The following is a 9,306-nucleotide window of genomic DNA, read 5'->3' as shown; positions in this document are numbered from 1 at the left end:
ACTTTGGGCAGTTGAGTATTCATTTAGATTCTGTGTGAGACTTGACTACACAAAGAAAACTGCAGGATTTATACAAACACCTTGCTACGCCTCTTGGACAAATGGACCCTGCCAATAGTTGGCTGCCCAACTGTGTGACTGGTGTGCCGTTGCCATTCCCTGTACACCAGGTAAACACTGACGGCAGAGCCTTGCTACACACTGAGGGGCTTAACACCGAAAGGCCCGGTTAGGTGTTAGAGCACACACACCATTCCTGAATGCACTTCTCCCATGGCAAAGCCTCTTCAGGTTTGAAATACTACTTCTTTTAAAATTGGGTTCACAAAATAAAACAGTGAAGGAAACCATGTTCTGTTCAATTGATTCAAAAACTGTTAAAAACAAAACAAAACACACAAACAAAAACATTTTCACTTCTTAAAGATTTATGTTTGCCATAATGTTACACTCGAGTAAAATAAAATGCATGCCTGTGTGTGATGTCAGCGATTTGTTCTTAGATGGAATGTCTGGATGGAATAAAGTTGCTTTGTGATGTATTTTTTTTTCTTATAAATAAAATATTTATGAAGTACATGACTTTCAATAGTGTGAGGACTCTGTTTCCCATTAGCCTTCTTGTTTGTAAGCATTTCCCTAACAACATGTAGCTGGGGAGCTGCCCTCCAGGCTCTTCTCATTCGCCATTTTAAAAAAATGGTTTTAATTTATCTTAATGAGCTATCGATGAATCAGCTAACTTAGAAAATTCTAGAAACAACCTTGAAAGCCACAGAGACCTGGGAGCTCTGTGCTTTGCCTGTGGCTCTGTTCCTGGCTGGTAGTACAAACCTCACCCCCCCCTCCTCTTAGCTCTTCCCTCTTCTTGTCATCCCTCTCTTTTCCTCTGCACCCTCCTCTCCTCTGGGCTAAATTAAGGTTCTTCTTTAAAGTAAGTCAAAATACTTGACTGAGAGACACAGGAGAGCTGAAGAAGCAGATATTTCAGGAAACCCAGAGAGTCTTTCATGGTTTTATAAAACTCCAAGGCTGTGATTTTGTGTGTGAACAGGATGACGATCAGCTGCTTATTTTGTTGGGACTATTACCTTGTCAAATTGCTCATCATATCCCCCAGACACTTTGTGATTTTGGGCAGTTGAGTATTGATTTAGATTCTGTGTGAGACTTGACTACACATAGATCTGATTTTCCTTGCAGCAAATACTGCCCTTGCTTCAGAGGAGAAACTCAGAAACTAAGAAAACTAAGAGGAGAAAACACTGAGAATTTTCTTATAGGAGTGCCATTTGCCCTAATCCAGGACCAGTAGAGAGGGCAATAAGAATTCAAACTCCTGAGGGTTCTTCACATCCAGCTCTCTCTGCCCTTAACCCTTAATTGTGATCTTGTCTGCTGGTTTACTGTCAGCTCTGTTCTGAATTAGGAACTTTGTGTCCTTGAGGTCGCTTAGATGCTTTAGAATTTCCTCAGAGGGGAAAGAGTTTTCTGTTCTGAGTTACACAAAAGGCATGAAGATTTCCCCATATTTGGGTGGATAAACTTGAAACACTAAGACTCACAGGGAACTATTAGACAGTATGGTCCATCACAGGTGACCCAAAAAGACAAAATTAGATTAGCATCTGATACTATGGTTTCAATCACTTAAATGACTATCATGATTTAGATTCTAATCCACATTTTACTTCTTCTCCTGAAACAAAATTAATAATCCCAACCTTTTTAAACGCCAGAAAGCAATTCAGGATACAATTTCATAATTTGGCTGTTTTAATTTAAGATTTCATTTATATTGTAAAATTCTTCAGCTGTGGGCTGATGGCTGGTGTTGAAGAATCCTCTCAACAAATACAAAGTTTGTGGAATATAATTAATTCAAAAACGGTCTGGTGGTTGGAGCAAGGTCATTTAAAAATGTTCTGTGGTTCTTTATAAACAATCCTGTCATGTGCCACTCTTTAGAGTCACTTTTCTTCAATTTAATTTTCTTCAATTTAGAAACTGGAGGTCAGGCTTGACTACAGCGTACTGTGTAGACATGCCACGTGAGAGTGGACAGTAAGTTGGAGATGGTTCCGTGGAGGACACCTTCCCTGCTGTTTCTCTTCCCTGCCTTGGAGTTAGAAAAAAATATGGAGCTGAACTCTTGAAGAAAGCAGGGGCTAGAGATATTTCACAACCGGCTTTAGCTCATGGCTGCAACTCTAGCTGAAAGCCCCATCTTAAGCTGCCTCTCATTGAACAGACTCTGCTGGGAACTTCTAACTAGTAAATGTGCTTAAACAGGGCTCACAACATTGGTCTCCCTGGACCCAACTAGGCTAGACTCAGCATACCACAGAGAAGTCCCAGGACTCTGTAAGCCAGAATGTACTGGGTGGCCGTAAGATGTCTTTGCTGGCTGTTATCCACAGCTCTGGTTTTTGACACTACATATTGTAGCCCATGGAAGTTCAACTGATCACTTGCTATATGCCTTGTTGACAGAAAGAGAATACTCTCAATTGCCCACATGAAAGCAGAGAAAAGATAGAAACTGATATTCACTCTAGGACACAATATTTTAAATAAATATTTTAATTCTATTGTTGGCATTTACAGGTAGAAAGCATACAGTATGTTACAGATATCAAACTGTGAAAATATGAATGTTACATAAGTAACAAATGTAAAAAATGCATTTTCTTACCTTCCCTGAAAGCAAGAAACGTTTCCGGCTTAGGAAAATATCAGTATCAAAAACATAGCTCAGGTGTAAAAAAAAAAAAAAGTTTTACACAGTATTAAAAAATGATCTACAAAACGACAGAAAGTAAGAAACGTTGCAATCTGACTTTATATAAATTATAAAAACTGGGTACTTGGGGTAAAGGTTGAATGGCTGGAAAATAAAACCAATTAGGGCCTGCGTAGGTCAATTTGTTACATGTTAAAAGCATAGAACTTTTTTTTTTTCAATAAATAACTTTAAAAAAATGTCTCTTAGAAGTGCGCTGAGAACTTTACTCCGGAAAAGGAAGGTGGCAGTGTTCTGGAAACAGTATGCGGTCATCTTGTTCTTCGTGGAAGCCTGCGGTAAGTCAGGAGACCATGACTGTTCACACAGAAACACCCGAGTGTCAACCCAGTTTCTAAGCAAGCTTTAAAGTGCTGAACAAAATGACTTAATCTTAGTACCCACCGTCATGTAAAACAAGCCCTTGGCATGTCTGAGCAATGTCACATATGAACCTATACGTCTGAAGAGGGCGAATGTACTGTCCTTCATCGGAGGATGGGACGCGTTTCTTCCTGCACCTTGCGCGGACTGGTTCAACTGAAGTGACCTTGCCATGTAAAAGGCAACCATAACACTACTATGGAAACAAGCACCCCCCCACTGTGAAAGCGCAGCTCTTGTCTGCAGCTGTAATGGCAGTTAACTGTAAAATCCACAAACCAAACACAAAGCAAAACTTCCCAATGAATGTTGCATGCCCCCCAAACTCATCACAAAACACAATGCATGCAGGAGGACCGTTCCACCAAGCACATTTAAATTAAAGAGTCGTTTTGGAGTCTATGTGAGCAGCGTTGTGGTTAATAATAAACGTGTCCCGCGGCCACCAGTCCGGTCTATTACTGGCCTGTTTTACAAAAGTGACCCACGCGAGTGGGCAGCCGCAGATTGCTTTGAGTGTCTCTTGCCCACACCTCACACATACTGTTCGGCCTCCCCATCTTTGGGGGCTGGTTTAGCTGCCCCACTTTTACCTTCTTCGCTACCAGCTGCTTTTTCTGGGAGAGAGGCCAAATCTTTAAAGACATCCACATAGTGGCCAAAGCCCGGGCCCCAGTTCAAAAGGTTGTCCCAGTTAAAGTTGCCCGCCTGCTGCCCTAGCTTCAGGGTGCTGTCTGCAGCCCCAGATGTCGCTGCAGGGGTGCCCACCGGTCCGCCCTCAGCCCTGCGTCCGTGGTACCTTCTGGGTTTCAGTCTGGCTCCATAATTATCTTCATCATCTGCGTCAGATTCGTTGACTTGAGATAACTTGGGCATCCTGGAGGTGTAGACCATAGGCTTCTCCCTATCGTATTCCATTTCTGAGCACGTGAAGGAATCATGGGAGTCACTATCGGAAGAGGATTCTGGGGCAGGGATACCATCTGCTGGGTTCCTGGTTCTGGACAGGGGCCGTCTGCAGTCATCCTCAGAAGAGGACCGCCCATGGTCTGCGCTGCAGATGCTGGGGTTTCTAGGGCGAGGGGTGTTGAGCCTCTCTACCTCCTCGATGGAGAGTCCCACGGGAGGAGAAGATTCTAGAGGAATCTGTGCTATGGGTTGCTTGAGGCGACTCCCGGGTCTTGAGCCATGTGACGCCATGGCCTGGGGGCTTTTACTTCTCCTCCCCAGCCTGGTGGCATAGTTGAACATGCCAGGCTGGCAGGGGTCCCCATGCATTTCCAGTGTACCCCCATCCCGCAGTGGAAGGTGCAGTTCCCTGGCTGGGCTGTTCCTGTAGAAAGCAGACGGCTTGGAGAAAGGAGCTGGGCTGTGCCTGGACAGGGGGTTGGGAGTGGGGCAGGCTGAGTGACTGAGAGAGCTGGTTCTTAACGCCGGGCCATATGAAGAAGGCTGGTAGGTCAGACTGCTTGCTCCCAGGGGCATGGGGGACTGCCTGGCGAAGCCCAGGGGGCTGTGCCTCTGGATGGAAAACTTCGGAGTGTGGCTTCGGAATTGTTTGTAGTGTTGAATGATGTCTGCATCTGACGGCGCGATGCTGCTGGCATTGTCGATGTCATAGTGTTCAATCTCCTGCTCCGGCGAAGCCAGTGGGGCACTAGGGATGGTCTCTGAGTTGTGGGGGATGTCGGTCTCATCAAAGATAAGGTAGGGGTTCTCTCTCTCTATGATGTCAGGCTTGGGGTTCCCCTCCGGTTGCTTCCTGACTGCTAGATCATCCCCATAGGGTGGGATGTTATCGGGGTCGTCAAAAGCCACATTCTCACTGCCCTTTTTCTTCTTCTCTTTCGGCTTTTTCTCCTCTTTGGGGTTCTTGGGCATCTTGCCCCTGCACTGGTTGCATAGAATCAAACTGAGGACAAGCAAGGCCAGGGCTGTGGCACAGCTGCCCACGATGGCAGGCACCGCCCACAGTGGTAAGGAGATCTCATCTGGGCCCTGAGTCTGGACACACACGTGTCCCCCGGGACTTCCAGCCCTGCACACCTTCCCCTGAGGACAGAGGACACCAAGGCAGGCCACCACCGTCTCGCAGGTCCTCCCGGTGTGTGACTCTGGGCAGCTGCATGTGAAGCCGGAGAGCAGGCCTGGCTCACAGCTGCCTCCGTTCTGGCAGGGGTGGGAGGCGCAGTCACCGGGAGGGACACATTTGTAGGCATACCACTGGTTGATGCACAGAAGGTCCCCCCAGCAAGGGTTGCTGGCACAGATGTTGGGACCCCGACAGCCAATCTTTACCGAAGGGTCAGTTTTGGAGATGGAGGCCAAGCTGTGCTTCCCACTGAAGGGGAGGCTCTCACCACCATAGAGCACCGACGCAATGCAGCCATTGAAACCTGTGGGGGAGATACAGTAAAAGTCTCTTTAGAGACAAGCAACCATTTCACCTCTGAGTGATAAGATCCGAAGAAGAGAAGACCCACAACATCCCAGGAGGGTACCAGCCATGCTCCAGCTCCAAAGATGGGGAATGCATGTCCTCTGACATTAACCCAAACCACAGAGTTAGGTAACACATGGGGGAGAATTGAAGTTTGGAAGGTCTCCGCAGCCAAAGTGTGTTGATATCTCTCTTTCTCTCTCTCTCTCTCTCTCTCTCTCTCTCTCTCTCTCTCTCTCTCTCTCTTCACCTATTTAACAGTTCATCAGTTTGATTCTTACAGGCCATAGACTAAGAGTTACTTAGAGATAAATCGTATTATGAACAACAGAAAGAGTAAAATGAAGGCCAATTGCTTCAACCCCAGAGCCACGGAGTGTGTAATCACAGACCATATGCCCATCAAAGATACTGGTATGGGCCCTTGTGGATCAAAAGAAAAACACTGACCACTCCAAGGTTGGAGGGTATCTGGGATGGGACGAGGTAATTGTGGCACCCACATTGTAAATGGTCATGATGACGTAGACAGAGGAATCCCAAGGGGCTTGTTAGTAGTGACTGGTAATGATGAAAGCAGTTATGAGATCCTTCCCTGATGTCAGGAAGCACAGACAGGAAAGCACAGGAGTTTACTTTGCCTACCAGGCCAGCAGAGTCTACACTGTCTTGATCTCTTACAAAACCCCAAATAGATAACACATTTTCTAAAATCCACTGACTGGGTTGTCAGTCTTTATTTTTATGCACTGATCATATCATCTATGACACATTCAGTGTTTTCCTCTATTTTGACATACCTTCCTACCCAAGTGACATCTGTCAGGGTGACTTATTCTTCCCAGAATTTCCTAGGTTACTGAACCTTGATTCCATAGCCCCTGACTCTGCCTTCCTTTCTTCTTCGTTTTGCGACATCTTCTGTTCTTTGGAAGTTCCACACACTTATACCAACTCACTCTTCTTTCCACAGCCCTCCCCCGCTGGAGTCACACAAGGCTTCCTACACAATCTCATACCCACCCACATTCTCCTTCTCGGCACTGACACCTCTAGCTGGGGTCTACCCTGAGTGCAGGCCATCCACTCAATGTCCCTTCCGAGGTGCTTCAAACCCATGTGTTCCACAGCAAACTGCATGTTTCCCTGAGATCTGGCTCACTCTTCCTCAGCATTCCCTTGATTGGGGGCACTATTGTTTGAGATGAAAGCTCAGAATTCTCCCTGATCTTTACCAAAAATGGCCTCCAGAACAGGTCTGGTTCATCTATTTTGTCTTCACTCTTTGGCCATTCCATTAGAATGCAAATAGTATCTTCTACTGCAGTGCCTCCTAGATCCTGGCTGCTAACACCTGGGTCCTGGAACTCTTCCTCCTCTTCCTCCTCAGAATCAGGAATATCTTCAATACTACTGCATGCTTAAAATTAAAATTTTAATTACTCCTTATCTTCTGCAAGTAGAATAAGCACATCCAGACTTTCCAACTAGAACATCCCGTTTTCTTCTCCAGTTTCACTGTCTGCCTTACCCTAGCTGCCCATGAGCTGTTCCCTGGCCTCAATTGTCAACATTTTCCATCAAATAAACCTTCCAACAGTTTCACCCACCTCCTGGTCTATGGACACATGGGTTTCTCCATTTCCCTTTGTGTCACTGATGTAAATCAGTGAGATCTGATTGACATTTGTTACCCCAGTCTCCTGCATTCCTTGGGGAGACCAACTTGGATGCACACAGGACTGAACAGACAAAGGCCTTGAGGACAAGCCAAGCATTGGAACAGCCCATTCTTCAACCAGATCTCAACAGTACAGATGAAAGCAGTTAATGTCACAGTCTCTCTCAAAACAGTTATGTTGATTAGAAGATTCATAATTACCAGTATCAGAAATCCAGCTACTCTTGTAAAAACTACACTGGGATAAAATTACTCTGTGGAAGAAAGTCATATGCAATCAATTGGACTTTAGCCACCACTTCCTGTTAGCCACCAAAATCACCTACATCTTGAGGAGCGGATTCTCCTGAGGCATTTACCTGTCTGAGTGTCTCGATGGGCTTGGTTGGGTGGGATTCCTCCCAGAGATATGGTAAGCACCTCGAGGCCACCGAAGTCCTGCGTGAGGTGGACAATGTCTCTGTTGTATATTCTGTCTACAGACAGCACGGTGGTGCTGCTGTTCTTTGAGATCCGGAAGGTGTGCCAGTGGCCGTCAGCAACGTATGCTTCCGGGATGCTTCTCTCCACCTTCCCAGCAACACCCGCATCTGATGTAAAGTGCACTTTGCCGTTCTTAATCTGTAAAAGACATTGAAAGCAATGCACATATTAGACGTGATATCCTTAAATAAAAAATACTTCGTTTAAAGTATTGAGCAATCTGAAGGGACTGGAATGGATGAGGAGTCGATAGTAATATAATATAATATAATATAATATATTATAATATAATAGAGTCACCTATCTCATCACTGCAAGTTCAGACAGCATGATTGCTTGTTTGCAAATTCTAGTGGGTTTTCATTTTATATGTAACTACTTGAGGGGTATCTAACTTTTCAGCACAAAACTGAAATATTGTAGTGATTAGGTAAACGAAATAATTGACACCAATTGTGATTATTTGTATTTCAAGGGCAGAGGAAAGTATATTAAATCACTAAGTTTAGTAAAAAGGCTAGAATAGTTAAAAGACAAACAACAACAGCAACAACAAAAAATGCAAAACCAAAAAGTGAAGGGGAAGCTACAAAGGCAGAGTAGGTGGAAAAACAATGATGGAAGTAGCTTTACCTTCCTATACCACAACATCGGAGTTTCAGACAAAAATGGGGCTATTCATTTTCAGGATGAAATACCATAAAGTAAAAGAGAGATTTGGCCAAGACTTCACTACAGCTGTCTCTTCAATTTATCTAGAGGAATTTGATTTCTTTCAGCAGAACACTGGGTAACAGGACACTCCAGTTTCCAGCTTGTAAGTTTCCAGTGTTATGGGCTGACCCTTCAGAAAATGAATAATTTGTAAGGCAAGATGAGCTCCTGGGTCAGAGAACACATTCCCATCTCTGCTGCCAGATAGGACTGCTGCCCAGGCCCAGAGATGAAGTGTCCTAGGAGCCACTGAAGGGAAAGCAGGGGTCAGTTGTGTGTGTCACTCAGCTCAGACTCCATGTCTGTACGCAAGAAACACTTCTGGAAAAACTGAAAATCAGTTCGTTTGTGCTTTGTGGAAAAGTCGCATAACAAAGTATTTTACAGCAATCATATCGGAGTGCTTTAGTGCGGTATTTCCCAATTAAAAATATTTTTCAAAGACTGGGTGATGGCTCAGTGCTTCCTCTGTAAGCATTAAGCCCTGAATTCAAAACCCCAACATCAACATCAAAGTTGGGTACAGCATTGTGCCCCTGCAAAAGCAGCACTTAAGGGCAGAGATGGAGACCATGGGAGCTTTCTGGCTAAACAGCTTAGCAATACATGAGGCTTCCAGTTCAGTGAGAGACCTACCCAAGGCAATAGGGCAGTGGACAGCAGAAGACAGATGTGCATACACCACACACTCACACAGCGCTTACATATGTGATTAATATGTATATATAAATTAAATTCTCAGAGCACAGCTGTTCTATGAGTCTCCAATTCTTCTAGCTATCTCCCTATACACTCAAATTACCCAGAATCTCCTTCACCAAA

General features: G+C 44.9%; 1 protein-coding gene across 1 annotated transcript in view; it reads right to left on the bottom strand.

The window, feature by feature from the left end:
• Positions 1-2,580: 2,580 nt before the first annotated feature.
• Positions 2,581-9,306, bottom strand: part of Fat4 (FAT atypical cadherin 4) — a 133,325-nt gene continuing 126,599 nt past the window's right edge. Inside the window, exons 16-17 of the mRNA XM_005343924.3 lie at positions 7,647-7,908; positions 2,581-5,562 (exon numbers count right to left, since the gene is read on the bottom strand). Of these exons, the coding sequence (XP_005343981.1) occupies positions 3,701-5,562; positions 7,647-7,908 (2,124 nt within the window). The 3' untranslated portion in view covers positions 2,581-3,700. The remainder of the gene's footprint in view (positions 5,563-7,646; positions 7,909-9,306) is intronic.

This window comes from Microtus ochrogaster, chromosome 1, assembly GCF_000317375.1.
Source record: "Microtus ochrogaster isolate Prairie Vole_2 chromosome 1, MicOch1.0, whole genome shotgun sequence".
NCBI lineage: Eukaryota > Metazoa > Chordata > Mammalia > Rodentia > Cricetidae > Microtus > Microtus ochrogaster.
Note: the sequence above shows the minus strand (reverse complement) of the source record. Positions and strands in the feature narration are given on the sequence as shown.